Raw genomic sequence first — 15,001 nt, 5'->3', positions numbered from 1 at the left:
TCGCAATGCATCGTAAAAACGATTATTTTCAACACCCCTATAGCCAACGCTCGTTGAAACGGCAACCTCCGGGCACACTGTCATCTATCTCTCATCAGAATGCCCAGGTCACGTAACACAAACACTTGCAGGTCCCGCGCATAGAAGCGAAGCAATTCTTTTCTTTTAATCTAAAAAGCGAACTATTCAGTCAGACAGCAATTTTTTGTAAAAGTAAAGCATTTACATTTTCAAGCACTTTATCTCAATTTCAAGCACTTTCCCAACCTTGAAAACACCACGTCAAATTTCAAGCATTTTCAAGGATTTCAAGCACCCGTACGAACCCTGAACATCCCTCTGTTGGGGGGGCAAAGGAGTCTGGTGGGATTCTTTTTGGAGTATTTTGAAGATCGTTTCCCCGACATCGAAGGTGCCTGCTACAGGACAACACGGAACCTGCACGATCTGGACGCGATGAGCGGGGGGGTTTTAGTGGAGCATGAGCTGCGAGCACCAGAGCCTCGCAGCGGCTCACCAACGTAAAAAGACAGTATCAATAAGGGACGGGCGACTCAAGTGAAAATTCAAAATTCAAAACACCCCCCCCCCCTTCCGCTCTCGGGGTGGACGCCCTCTCAGCCCTGGCCTGGCGGAAACACTGGTACACAGAATACCCAAGGTTTCATTTATCTCGGCTCCGAATCCACCCTCACCAAGTCACAAAACACCCCAGAACCAAACTCGACGGCTTCCCCATTCCATTCTCTGCCCACGTGAAAAGCCTCTCATTCGCACCACACATTAAAAACATCACCCGCACCGCCTTCGGAACATCTCCAGACTCCGCTCATCTCGGTCCCAGCACCGAAATCCTGGTCCACTCATTCGTCACATCCCGGATAGATGACTGCTTCTGCCTGGCCTTCCCGTCAAACTCTGCTGCCCGGATCGCCACCCGCACCAAATCATCCGACCACATTCTCACTCAGCTACACTGGCTTCCGGTACGCTACCGTATTGACTTCAAAAACCTTCCACTCACATATAAAGCTCTCCACAACCCAGCCCCCATCTCCATCACCGACCTCCTTCAGCTGTACACCCCCCCCCCTCCCGCACCCTCCGCTCTTCCTCCGTAGGACTTCTCACCGTCCCAAGCTCTCGCCTCAAAGCCATGGATTCATCTTCCTATTATACACACATGCATTTCCAAACATTTGGACTACCTATGTTGCAAATGTATTATCTTTTCAATTTACACACGGCATCTATTGCACGTCTGTCCGTCCTGGGAGAGGGATCCCTCCTCTGTTGCTCTCCCTGAGGTTTCTCCCATTTTTCCCTTTAAACTGGGTTTTCTTCGGAAGTTTTTCCTTGTACGATGTGAGGGTCTAAGGACAGAGGGTGTCGTATTGTCATACTGATATTCTGTACACACTGTGAAGACCACTGAGACAAATGTAACATTTGTGATATTGGGCTATATAAATAAACATTGATTGATTGATTGATTGATGGGTGCTCGAGCTTTCAGCTGCTCGGCTCCCAGACTCTGGAACTCGCTGCCACGACACATCCGACAGTCTGATTCCATAACGGCATCCCAAACCCAACTCAAAGCCCACCTGTTCAAACTGGCATTCTCATTATAAGCTGTGTCCTTCTGTGTCCTTTTGTAGTCCATTTGTGTCCTTTTGTAGTCCATTTGTGTCCTTCTGTGTCCTTTTGTGTCCTTTTGTAGTCCATTTGTGTCCTTTTGTAGTCCTTTTGTAGTCCATTTGTGTCCTTTTGTAGTCTATTTGTGTCCTTTTTGTGTCCTTTTGTAGTCCATTTGTGTCCTTGTGTCCTTTTGTAGTCCATTTGTGTCCTTCTGTATCCTTTTTGTGTCTTTTTGTGTCCTTTTGTGTATTTTTGTGTCCTTTTGTAGTCCATTTGTGTCCTTTTGTAGTCCATTTGTGTCCTTCTGTGTCCTTTTGTGTCTTTTTGTGTCCTTTTGTAGTCCATTTGTGTCCTTTTGTAGTCCATTTGTGTCCTTCTGTGTCCTTTTTGTGTCCTTTTGTAAGTCCATTTGTGTCCTTCTTGTGTCCTTTTGTAGTCCATTTGTGTCCTTCTGTATCCTTTTTGTGTCTTTTTATGTCCTTTTGTGTATTTTTGTGTCCTTTTGTAGTCCATTTGTGTCCTTTTGTGTCCTTTTGTAGTCCATTTGTGTCTTTCTGTGTCCTTTTTGTGTTCATTTCCTGTTGTTTGTCTCGTTTTACCCCGGGTGACATTTCATTAAATCCACCGGTTTAACTGTTCCCTATATTGCCCCTATGCCCTGTAAGGTGTCCTTGGGTGCTATGAAAGGCGCCCCCCAAATAAAATGTACTACTTCACAATCACATGTATTGTCACGTAATTCTTTAGTTTATAAAACACCTCAGCAAGGCACTCTACTCCCCTGTGTCAGAATAGTAAAGTGAATATGCATGTGTTTTGGGAAATAGTGAGCTTACAACTTGATAAATAAGACAATCAAATTATAATGCATGACTTTTGTGAGAGTTTTTAAACAGATGTTTCGATAGTTTTGCTGTTTCTCCATTTCTCCATTCTACGTCCACCGTGGAAGAAAAACAACAGCATTTTTCAAGAATTCAAGGCAACAAAAGCTTAGTACTGAACTTGATGTGGATGTTTAAATTGAGCAGCTCTCACCCTGGGACAGACACTGGTTGGCGAGAGCGACCTGACCCGACAGCAGGTAGAGGCTGAGGCGGCTGAAGATGCTGCTGAGAGACGGGACGGTGATGAAGCTGTACGCGGCGCACGCCTGCAGGGAGAAGAAGAATTCAAAGCATCCGACATGGGAAGCCAACGCTGGGCTGAATGCTTCTCGGGCTCTGCTGGAATCTCAAATCCTGTAGCAAAGTATGGTGGCCTGCAGGGATCAGGTATTCATTACTGGATTACACCTGAATTTACAATGAAAGGACTTTTACTCTAGAAAAGTGGTTTGAAGGCCAAAGACTCATGAGGGAAGTCTTAAAACCGGGGGTCTAGGGGTAGCAGAGGAATGTGAGAATTTGGTTAGGGGTCTTGTCAAATATCTGGAACAAACCTGCAGGTCCGCTGCAACTCTGACTACTTTTAAATCCAGTCTGAAGACTTTTCTTTTTTAACTATTCACATCTCACACTACACTGTAACTTGTATTCATGTACCTGTGTTATTCACGTTTTATTATCTTTACTTTTTAATGTTTCTAATGTGTTTTATGCTCTTAATGTCTTTCATTTTTGTAAAGCACTTTGAATTGCCTTGTGTTGAAATGTGCTATATCAATAAAAATGCCCGGAAAAAACTATTAATTGTTATTTGATAGCTTTACTGGTAGATGTGCATTAATCTGTGTTTAAAACTTAGTGTGTTCAAGACTTTTGAATGTTTTTAGTGTTTTATTTTTACATCTTTTAATGCATGGTCCTAGTTAAATAAATAGATGAATAAATAAAATATATAAATAAGAACAAATAATTAATAAATACCGTACTTTTCGGACTATAAAGCGCACCTGCATATAAGCTGCAGCAGCTAAATTGTCCGTCTGTCTTGCTCTCGTTCTGTCTCTCGGTTCCACTTTGACTTTGGCGCGCTACCTGTCTCACTCTTTTCCGGCCTCCAGCTTTTCCTGCTGGAGCCCGCCGCTTAGAGGTGGCGGGCGCGGACCGGTCCTAGAGCCCGTAGTGTTAAAGGTGGTTAATTTCACCTGTAAAATCCATAGATTTAGGAGGTTCCCTAGTGGCCGTTAGCTGTACAAAATAAATGGGGGAAAAAGTCGCGGCTTATAGTCCGAAAAGTACGGTACATAAATATTGATAAAAATGAAAAAAAATTAATTAAATAACATAATAAATAAATACAATTAATCAGATGTGTGTGTCGACTCACCCTGACGAAGGCTGCGGTCTTTCGGGAGTGATTCCCTCTCATCACGCTGCTGGTCTCCATGGCCAGCGTGTTCACCGTCTGCAAACACAAGGTGAGCTTTAAGGAGTGTGTGTGTGTGTGTGACATATATATTAAACATATAACCCAGATTATCACTGACGTGAATGAGCTGCACCAGCACGGACTCCAGGTTACAGAACGACGCTCTGGCCTCCACACAGAAACTCAGCTGCTGCTCGAAGTCACGACCAAAAGAAACCTGGGATCCACACGGACAGAACATGTGGGTAAGGAGAGAGAAAAAAGTGCTTTTGTTACTTCGTGTAATTTACTTGCAGATAAAAAGGAAGATTATTAACTTTAAAAGCCAAAGAACGCAAAAAGAAAAGATCCTGAATGTCAAAAACGTTTTCAAAATCATGACTTCATAACACAAAATAATTAAAATGACTTCACAAATTGGTGAATTACGATCTCATAATAAGGAATGTTCTTTGCACCAAAATGTGTATTAATCCACCGCTGAAAATAGTCCCCAAAATATACAGTATTCCCTCTTCCCAAAAACTGCTGTGCCCAGCTTTTATTAAGAAAAGATTAACCTTATTAAATAACTCGTTTTCTTGAGCACGAGCAAATATAAAATGTCTAATGTTTGGAGAAAAGCCTGAGCACTCTCACCATGCGGACGAAGCCGACGATGAGCAGGGACAGAGATCTCTTCTCATCCTCCAGAGTCAGAGCGCTGCAAACAGACAGAGGACTGATGAAGAAGGCTGTCGCCGGGCAGAGTAGGAGAATTCAGATCAACATGTATTTCTTATAGTTATATTCAATACAAGCAAATGTTACGCAGAGCCTGAAGAGTATTACATTAACGTGTTATAGCAGAAAGTTCAATAAGGCGTATTTCTGGTGTATTCCTTTCACCGTACTTTTCGGACTATAACGCGCACCTTCATATAAGCCGCAGAAGCTGTCTGTCTTGCTCTCGTTCCATCTCTCGGTTCCACTTTTACTTTGGCGCGCTACCTGTCTCACTCTTTTCCGGCCTCCAGCTTTTCCTGCTGGAGCCCGCCGCTTAAAGGTGGCGGGCGCGGACCGGTCATAGAGCCCATAGCATTAAAGGTGGTTAATTTTACCTGTACAATCCATAGATTTAGGAGGTCCCCTAGTGGCCGTTAGCTGTACAAAAAAAATGGGGAAAGAGTCGCGGCGTATAGTCCGAAAAGTACGGTAATTGTCCCATTTTTAGTTTAGCCTGTGATTTCTGCCTTGAGTGAAAAGATTACCCATTGAGAAGTATTTTTCAGAAAGTCTTGTTGCCGTTTCCAGATGTCAGGAGAGGCCCATACGTTTCTTCGTTAATCATTAATGGTCTTTGCAAATTAACAGGGGAACTCCAAGGGACATTTCCCCCCGATATAATGCGGTTAAATTCTTGTTGGTTAATGATGCATATCCTGCAGACCCATAAAGAGGCCTGGAGACAACAGTCGGCTGAATTATCAATAAATGTATTCATTCCAAGTAGGCTGACCTCGAGGTGAGAGGAAGTTCGGTGATGGCTTCAGGCTACAAGGACAGTTAACTTTGGTTAGGTGACTGATCTTGTGGCCCCATGACGGTTAAACATTTACAAATATGGCTTTCGTGAAGACAGACATGTGACATCTGGAGGGCAGCAGGATAGGAAGAATGTGTGTATTCATTGCTGTGGCCTTAGAGCCCCCGCCAGAGTGACTCCTGCTCCAACAAGCCTACACACACACACACACACACACACACACACACACACACACACACACACACACACACACACACACACACACACACACACACACACACACACACACACACACACACACACACACACACACACACACACACACACACACACACACACACACACACACACACACACACACACACACACACACACACACACACACACACACACACACACACACACACACACACACACACACACAGCGTACTTCACAGAGTCGTGCATGGTCTTGCAGATGTGCAGCATGGCGTTCAGGATGACTGGGTCTCTGGTCGGGTCCACCTGGTTTCTGCAGGAGACAAAGTCAAGATTATTAACGTCACAAAATATAAACAAACGTCATCCATCAGAGACTCTGGGGGGGGCTCTTACTTGATGAAGACCTCCATGATGGATCTGCACACCTCCACCCTCACACTGTCCTTCTGGAACATGTCGAGGAACGGCAGGAAACGCTCCTGAGAAACAGAAACATCGGGGGACATTTAGAAGCTGATAACAAAACACTCCCGATGGATTATTTCCAGCGTCCGCTCACCATGGAGAAGAGGACGGAGAAGTCCTGGAAGTAGGTGAGGATCTTCCTGATCACTGACTGCAGCTGGAGGTAGAAAGAAAGTACGGAGAACGGATACGTTTTAAGGAGACAAGGGGATTAAAAAAAAAAAAAAAATGCCTATAAATTACTACGGTTTTATGTTGGGATTAAAAACCTGTTTACAAATTATAAAGCCAAGACGGCAGCAGATCACAACGTAACAACATATACGACCACTACTGCTTTACTGCATTACCAAAGCAGCCATGTTTAGTCACTTCAAAGCGGCTGCAGCTACCGTACTTTCCGGACTATAAAGCGCACCTGCATATAAGCCGCAGCAGCTACATTGTCCGTCTGTCTTGCTCTCGTTCTGTCTCTCGGTTCCACTTTTACTTTGGCGCGCTACCTGTCTCACTCTTTTCCGGCCTCCAGCTTTTCCCGCTGGAGCCCGCCGCTTAAGAGAAGGGTCTAGCTGCGGCCGCGGCCAGTACACGGCGGTACACGACACGGCGGTACACGACACGCCCACCTGACACGACACTACGGTGGCTGAGAAGGGTCTAGCTGCGGCCGCGGACAGTGGAGGTTGAACCAAGCCCCCAGGAGTGCGCCGGAGTCTTGTGGCCAAACGGCGGTACTACACTTCCTTTGTGGTCTCTAACTCGTTGGATAATTTTTTTTAAACTAAATAAACTACCCAGTATGAACGTTCCCGGGTAGCAGTTCTCTTCCCTCCCTTCCCCCCATCCTAACCCTAACCACTCCCTACCTTTTACCTAATCCTAATCTTCCTTCCTCCCTCCTAAACCCCAAAACCTCTCCTACTGTAAGAAATTAAAATCAATGTTTATACTACATGGGCTGTATGATGTAAATCTCGTCAATTCGCTTTTAACGGTGGTGCCTCTCAGCCACCGTAGTGTCGTGTCAGGTGGGCGTGTCGTGTACCATCGTGTACCGCCGTGTACTGGCCGCGGCCGCAGCTCGACCATATTGCCGCTTAACGGTGGCGGGCGCGGACCGGTCCTAGAGCCCATAGCGTTAAAGATGGTTAATTTTACCTGTAAAATCCATAGATCTAGGAGGTTCCCTAGTGGCCGTTAGCTGTACAAAGAAAATGGGGGAAAAAGTCGCGGCTTATAGTCCGAAAAGTACGGTAATTATAATTTAATATCTTATAATTTATGATTTAAAAAGAGAAACATTTAGATTTCTTTGTGCTGCTCACCTGAGGATAAGCGTCCTCAAAGGCCCGGTCTGGAGTCATGTGTTTGATGATGTCCGCCAGAACCGTGTTCACCTCCCGTTTCTGAGCGGAAGAGGAACAAAAAAAGGTGATCAAAAAAGTTATTCAAATCTCGTAATGAGATGGAATAAAAGGCGTGACAGGTGAGCGTCACTCACGGCGAAGTATCGGCAGGTGAACTCCACCCAGATCTCAGCACAGTCGATGTAATCCTGAGGAACGATCACATTCAGAGGCTATAAAACATGCTTTTGTTAACAGCTGTGTCAAATTGTCATATAATCATTTAAAACACTGATTGCCTTTACTCTGTTAAATTGTGTTTTCAGTCTTGTATATGAGACATATGTTAAGGATTTACATTACAGGAGGGCAAAGGAAGTAAAAGGTGGATTGGCAAATGGTAAAGGACGAGGGAGGTTTAATGATTTAAAGGGCCCGTGTCGTGCTGTTCTGGTTGTCACCCGTCCCCTCGTGTTATGAAGGATGTTCTGCATGTGAACGGTCTGCAGTCACAAACCCTCAAAGTGCACCCTGCAGCGAGTAAAGCTCTAACACAGAGAAGACCTGTCTGCTGCCCCAGAACGCCTCGCTGGAGATTTCTCATTCTCCATTGTTTGCTTCCTGGGTTCTGTGACGTGTGCACACCCAGATCAACAACAGATGACCGGATTGGCCCAAATGGACCAATCCGCGGAGCCCCTCCCACACCAGGACCCCTTGGCTAACTAACAGGGAGTCCCATTGACTTGCATAGAGCTCCCTGAACGCTGGTATAGACGAGTTGGGATGGCGGAGGAATGCTCTCCGCAGACCCGTTCTCACAGCGTTATCAACCTCAGGGTTCATACACTTTTTCACCAATGATTATCAATGACTTCTCCATGACCTTTACTTAACTTTCCATGACCAAAACATTACTCTTTCTCAGCGTACCACTGGGAATGGTTTATTTTAACATGGAACAGGAAAATAAGGTCTGCATCTGAAACATGTCGTGCCTCTAAAACAAATCCAATAGTTAGCTTACTAGCTTCGACGCGCTGAAGCAACTCTCTCACCAGCAAAACACCTCGTCAGCTAAAAGCCATTTTACGTTTCATTACTATACGATACAGTATTTATTATCATTATAATATTACTATTTCGGCGATTAGCTAAAATATAAATTATATTTGATGCAACTTTAGTTCAATTTCCATGACTTTTCCAAAACTTTAGGAAAAATATTGTTTTCCAGGGCCTGGAATTAGCATTTTGATGACCGTGAGAACCCTGAAACCTTCTTCTTCCTCAATATCAAGCCACACTTATTGTTTTTACTTCGGCTGCGAGTGTGTGTGTGCTCAGGATGAGTTTCGCTTGTTCTCGCTGTATCGCCGACCCGGAAACCTGTCCGCTCCTCGCAGCAGCGAGCCTCGCAACGTCCCGACCAATCAGAGCACAGTGGGCTCACAGGGAGGGGCAGGAGCTCCAACAAGCCGTGTAGGACAGAGAGTGAATACACAGACTACACAGAGATGCTGTGAGAAACCTATGAGAGTTTGGAACATTGATCAATATACATTTATTCTAGTCGACCTCAACAATGGAACTATGATGAGTAGACATGGCCATGACACGGGACCTTTAATGATGGGATGTTTAGATGATGCCTAAATGAATTTAAGGGTGGGACCAGTTGGATATTCTCTACTCTATAGTGTTGGGATCGTTTAACTTGTATATTGACTTTCTTTATTACTTTATTAAATATAACAAAAGACAAACTTTGTCCACGAAGCATTTATCAGTTTCTCTTAAGTCCTCCACGTGTGGCAGCAGCAGCGTCTCTCTTCAGTACCTGAGGGCTGCGGACTTTCGTGACCACCTTCCAGGCTTCGTTCAGGATGGTGAGCCGCTCAGACTCTGCAGGGTCGGCACAGGCCACGCTGCGGCCCAGAGAGCCGAACAACAGGTGCTGTATGGGGGGCGGGGGGGGAGATACATTCAAAGCACATTTTCATTCACATTTTTATTTGATTATTTTCCCTTTGAAGGCCTTATTTTTTATTTGATTTGTTTATTTCTTTTTTTGTGATGTTGTTTTGATGCTAAAATCTCATTTCGTTATTAACTGTACTTTTGTATTTCTGATAAATAAACACAATTATGAAGTATCAGGGCCTTTGTAGGCCGAGGGAAGAGGGTACTATTTAAAAAAGAAAATGTATAACAATAATACATTTGCGGGAACACATCATATTCTCTGAGATTAAAATAGTGAATTTAAAAGAAACAAAACATATCAAAATATGCAATGTTTTTGTTTGTCAAGGAGCTCCACTTTTAACGGTTGGAACCACCTTAACACCACTTGCAAGGCTTTGGTGCTTCATCGAGTTCCTTTCGACTTATTCTTCGTCTTAGAGAATATTCATTTTGTGTTTTACTCTGAGTATTACTTCCCACTCTGCTGGTTCCGTAATTAAAAAGGTACCGACTGTACAGTGGCTTTGAAATGCCTTTGTACTCAACAGTAGAATAGACCTACAATTCCTAAACTACAACATTCACATTTTATGAATATTTCTATTTATATATCTACATGTTTTGCATAAATGTATTTTAGCTGTTGATGTTTTTCGACCTTTGGGAACCCGGCCTCGTCGCAGTCTTTGATCATCCCGATGAAGTCTGTGGCTCGAGCTGCGACAAACTCCGCTCTGAACGCCCTCATCACCGAGTTCAGCAGCAAAGCACTGTGGGAAGAAGCAGGAACATGTTCAAGTCTGTGCTGTAAAAAGTCTAATCCATGACAATCTGTTGGTCGAAACATTTCTTAATATAAAAGCCTAGGAACTAAACCAGGCTCTGGAACAGTGAGATCGTGGCAGGTTGGATTTTTAATTCTATTTTGTTTCCTGTTGGTCCGAAGGCAGCATTCTACTGTACAACAATTACACGTCTTAATTTCTCTAAGGAGATATAAGTGTCTTTAAAAGCACTCACTTGTTCCCCAGCTTCTTGCATCTCTCCATCATCTCCATCAGCAGAGGCTGGAAGTTAAAACACAAACACATTCAAACATCTGTTACTCCAACTCTAGTTGAACCTCAAAATAATGTAAGAGGCAGATCTGTGTGCAGCGCCGTGCACACAGATCTGCCGGTAATGAATATTACATTTTGTGAGGAAACTTTTCCACCAATAATTCCAATAAGTACCGTACTTTTCGGACTATAAACCGCGACTTTTCCCCCATTTTGTTTGTACAGCTAACGGCCACTAGGGAACCTCCTAAATCTATGGATTTTACAGGTAACATTAACCACCTTTAACTCTATGGGCTCTAGGACCGGTCCGCGCCCGCCACCTTTAAGGGCGGGCTCCAGCGGGAAAAGCTGGAGGACGGAAAAGAGTGAGACAGGTAGCGCGCCAAAGTAAAACCGAGAGACAGAACGAGAGCAAGACAGACGGACAATTTAGCTGCTGCGGCTTACATGCAGGTGCGCTTTATAGTCCGAAAAGTACGGTATTCCAACATGTATTCACTTCAGGTTTACGAAAGTAACTGTAATCAGATTACTCGTTTTCCAAATGTAACGCGAGCTGAATACAGGTACTTGATTTTTCTATTCTGATTACGTAACGCCGTTAAATGTATTCCGTTACAACCCAACCCTGTTGTGTGTGTGTGTGTGTGTGTGTGTGTGTGTGTGTGTGTGTGTGTGTGTGTGTGTGTGTGTGTGTGTGTGTGTGTGTGTGTGTGTGTGTGTGATGTGTGTGTGTGTGTGTGTGTGTGTGTGTGTGTGTGTGTGTGTGTGTGTGTGAGAAATAACGTGTAGATTTGTGTACACCTCCATAAAAGCGGCTCACCTCCGGAGCTCTGTAGGCGATGCACTGCAGGATCCAGTTGATGGCGGGGGAGTAGAGGGTCAGATACTCGGGGACCTCCACCCTCTGCAGCACCAGCTGGTTCTGGACGCTCTCGCTGCTGATCTGCCTGAAGGAGCCCAGCAGGTCGAAGAAGTTCCTGTTCAGGCTGTCCTTCAGCTGGGGGGCCACCTCCATGCCCACCTGCACACAGACAGAGACTCAACGTACGCATCAGACCCACTCTGGAAACACAGAGCTGCTGGGATGCAAGTCACATTTCACACTTGATCCGACCCTCAAAGTCTAATGATCAGAGATCCTTCATTCGCCCCACAGCGTTACAGCAAAGGGACGAATACATGCAAATAAAATGAGTAGACTGACTTTAAATAAGAAACTTGACTCGATTAAATAACTTATTTATTTCGCCCCTTGTAGCACTTTGGGATTACTTTTAGCAAAGAAAGGACTTTACAAATAAAATGTATTATTATTATTAACTCTTTGTGCACAGGCTTAGTCCCCGTCTCTATGAAAGGACAGAAAAGCTATAGAGCGGCGAAGTCCCTCCCTTTCCTCCATGGGACCTTATTTCAGAAAAAGTATGTATTGGAGTCGATGGAGAGAGAAAGATTATCTTTTGATCCCGTTTGAATTGTGCCACGAATTACACATATGATGTTTGTCGATTTAAAAGATAATTTTTCAAATCAACAAAATGAAAATGTGAAGTAACACTTTGTGTGAAACCGCTCAATGAACTACATCTCCCATCTCGCACCACACACCCAGACGGCGGCCACGTTGAAACATTTCACTTCTTTCTTTCAGAACGAGGCGGAAAGTATTAAAAGAGGTGGAAATCACTCCAAGTCTGGGCGCGTTGAGAGCTGTGCACACACAAGGGGAGTGAGTCGGTTCCGTGAGAGCCAGCATGCGGGACCGGGACTCTGGGATTTGTAGTCTTTCTAGTTGCGTATTTTTCATAGTCTTTTATTTAAACAGTTTTACGACAAACTGTGACTTTTTTGACGTGGAAATTATTTTTTAAGATTGACAAACATCATGTGTGTAATCCGTGGCACAATTCAAACGGGACCGAAAGATAATCTTTCCCTCAACTTCAATACATACTTTCTCCGAAATAAGGTCCCATGGGTCGGAGGTAGATGGGCGGGACTTCGCCTCTCTATACTATAAACTATAGCCTACTAAATGTTTCTAAATCTAAAAATTCTCACCTGTGTTATGATTTAGGAACAGGTAAATGTTTCTTTGGTTTCTCAGTTTCCTTTATTTCCATATACATTAACAGGTAACACTGGGGCACCTCTCTTCTAATGGAAAACACCAGGTTTTCCCACCCACCTGTTTCACAGTTTTAAAATACAAAAAAGTACTTAAAAATTAACTTTAAATTATCCTGAAAAACAAAGTATAATAAACAAAAATGTTCCCCCTTGTTTTTTTCATGGGGAAAAAGAACGTATAGATCAGCTGTACATTTCTTTTTTGCCCACTCATTTTACAGAGAAATAAGGAAGATAAAAAGCCGGCATGTCTCACCCTGCAGAGGTAGGCCCGGGCGTACGCTGCCACCAGAGGGTCTCCAATCCCTCTGACCATGGCCGTCAGCCGGGGGAGGGTCTCCTGAATCCCACTGGGAAGAGAGGAGAGACAGAAAGAGAGGGCAAGAGGGGTAATATGACGACAAAAGAAAGTCATAATAAGTGTTGGGAAAATACTGTCCTCGTCCAACATGAGAGTAGCATGCTAACAAAGGTATCCCAACTGTAGCTGTGAACATGACAGGATGTGTGGTGACCTGGAAGAGCATCAGGACTGCTTGAGGCAGATGATAGCTATGTGATTAACATGATGATTCAGCCTCTATGGAGAGAGACATCACGCATGCTCATTTCTGACGTGGAGCTAAACATTGAATACTGCTTTCTGTTCCTCCATCTTGTGACTGTGTGACTCCCTCTCTTGGATATCAGCATGTGAAGGACACTGCTCAGGAACTAGCTGATGCTCTGTATGTGATGACTCCTTCCCTTCTGGAGAGGATCACAGATACATGGATCCTGAGGTTGAAGCTCAAGCCGGGGACCAGTGAGATTTAACATTTTTAAGTATTTAGAAAAAGACAGGATTTTTAGAAACAATTCAGAATTTTGCGGGAAAATTCTGAATTTTGAAGAAAAAGTCATAATTTTGAGAAAAAAAGTCATAATTTTGAGAAAAAAAGTTTGAATTTTGAGTTTTTTTTAAAAATAATTTCAGATTTTTAGAAAAAAGTCTGAATTTTGAGATTTTTTTGAAATAATTCCAAATTTTGAGGAAAAAGTCTGAATTTTGAGAAAATGTTGTAATTTATTGATTTTTAGAAAAAAGTCAAAATGTTGAGAACAAAGTCTGAATTTGAATTAAATAATTCCAGATTTTGAGGAAAAAGTCTGAATTTTGAGAAAAAAAAGTCTGAATTTTGAGAAAAAAAAGTCTGAATTTTGAGATTTTTTGAAATAATTCCAAATTTTGAGGAAAAAGTCTGAATTTTGAGAAAAAAAGTCAGAATTTTTTTAAATAATTCCAGATTTTTAGAAAAAAGTCTGAATTTTGAGAAAATGTCGTAATTTTTAGAAAAAAGTCAAAATGTTGAGAAAAAAGTCTGAATTTTGAGTTTTTTTTTAAATAATTCCAGATTTTGAGGAAAAAAATGCCTTGTATGTGATGACTACTTCCATTCTTGAGAAGATCAGAAATACCTGGATCCTGAGATTGAAGCTCAAGCCGGTGACCAGTGAGATTTTTAACAAGTAGGCAAAAAGGACTAGTCCCAGACACTTCAATATAACCACAAATGTAATGTTGATGTAGAAAAAATGTACCGATATAATGTAATGTCGCTGAACTGCAGACACTGAATCCATCATGTTTTATCGGTAGCCTCATTACGGTGGCATTGATAAAGCCTAGTAAGGAAGGAAGCTCACCTTTTGTTCAGGAAGCGGTTACACTTGAGAATAGCAGCCTCGACATATCTGATCACAGAGGTCAAAGAGACAAACATCTTTAACTAGTATTTCAATTCTACCGTCGAAAGAAACTAAAATGCCACAATTGTTCATGTTTTCCAAGATCTTATTTCCTTTAGGGAGCAGATTAAAACACAGAATATAATAACACACAGTCACGAATGAGTCCGAGAGGATACAGTCTGGGCAGCAGCTCTCTGATGGAGGCGATCTTGAAGAACCAGTTTGAGGCACGTCTCCTTCGCCGTGTCGTTCACATCGTCCACGGTGAACGACTCTGAGAAAAACACACACCGTGAATACAATCGCCTCAGAAACTACATCTAGTCTAAATGTTTACTTAAAGTCCCCTATTATTCTGTTCTTCTCATCAATATATCACGGTCTGAGATATATACAGAGCCTGTCTCTGATTGGCTGAAACACCAAACAGATCATTGCAGCATTACCCATAATCCCCTCTGTTTCAGCCCTGTTTCCCAAAGTGCTGATTCTCGTCTGTTACTTTAGATGAAGACAAGGAGCCCCCCCCCACGCCCCTCTGAGAGACATTTGGTTACAAAGAACTCAATGGTGCTCTAGAGGAGATTCAGGTGATAAGGGGGGGGGGGGGGGTT

General features: G+C 43.3%; 1 protein-coding gene across 2 annotated transcripts in view; it reads right to left on the bottom strand.

Moving 5' to 3' along the window:
* vps35l (VPS35 endosomal protein sorting factor like) overlaps window positions 1-15,001 on the bottom strand; it is a 34,597-nt gene that overhangs the window by 9,518 nt on the left and 10,078 nt on the right. Inside the window, exons 1-16 of one of the 2 annotated variants that reach the window (XM_071206846.1) lie at window positions 14,564-14,658; window positions 14,343-14,390; window positions 12,913-13,006; window positions 11,347-11,547; window positions 10,480-10,526; window positions 10,118-10,229; window positions 9,332-9,448; window positions 7,647-7,700; window positions 7,471-7,551; window positions 6,240-6,302; window positions 6,074-6,159; window positions 5,910-5,990; window positions 4,594-4,657; window positions 4,073-4,171; window positions 3,913-3,990; window positions 2,680-2,794 (exon numbers count right to left, since the gene is read on the bottom strand). In XM_071206846.1, the coding sequence (XP_071062947.1) occupies window positions 2,680-2,794; window positions 3,913-3,990; window positions 4,073-4,171; window positions 4,594-4,657; window positions 5,910-5,990; window positions 6,074-6,159; window positions 6,240-6,302; window positions 7,471-7,551; window positions 7,647-7,700; window positions 9,332-9,448; window positions 10,118-10,229; window positions 10,480-10,526; window positions 11,347-11,547; window positions 12,913-12,972 (1,258 nt within the window). In that variant the 5' untranslated portion in view covers window positions 12,973-13,006; window positions 14,343-14,390; window positions 14,564-14,658. Of the gene's footprint in view, window positions 1-2,679; window positions 2,795-3,912; window positions 3,991-4,072; window positions 4,172-4,593; window positions 4,658-5,909; window positions 5,991-6,073; window positions 6,160-6,239; window positions 6,303-7,470; window positions 7,552-7,646; window positions 7,701-9,331; window positions 9,449-10,117; window positions 10,230-10,479; window positions 10,527-11,346; window positions 11,548-12,912; window positions 13,007-14,342; window positions 14,391-14,563; window positions 14,659-15,001 lie in introns of those variants that run through there. The other variant, XM_034107220.1, reaches the window with a different exon arrangement.

Source organism: Pseudochaenichthys georgianus, chromosome 19, assembly GCF_902827115.2.
Source record: "Pseudochaenichthys georgianus chromosome 19, fPseGeo1.2, whole genome shotgun sequence".
Lineage (NCBI taxonomy): Eukaryota > Metazoa > Chordata > Actinopteri > Perciformes > Channichthyidae > Pseudochaenichthys > Pseudochaenichthys georgianus.
The sequence above is the reverse complement of the archived record's forward strand: the minus strand, read 5'-3'. Positions and strand labels throughout refer to the sequence as shown.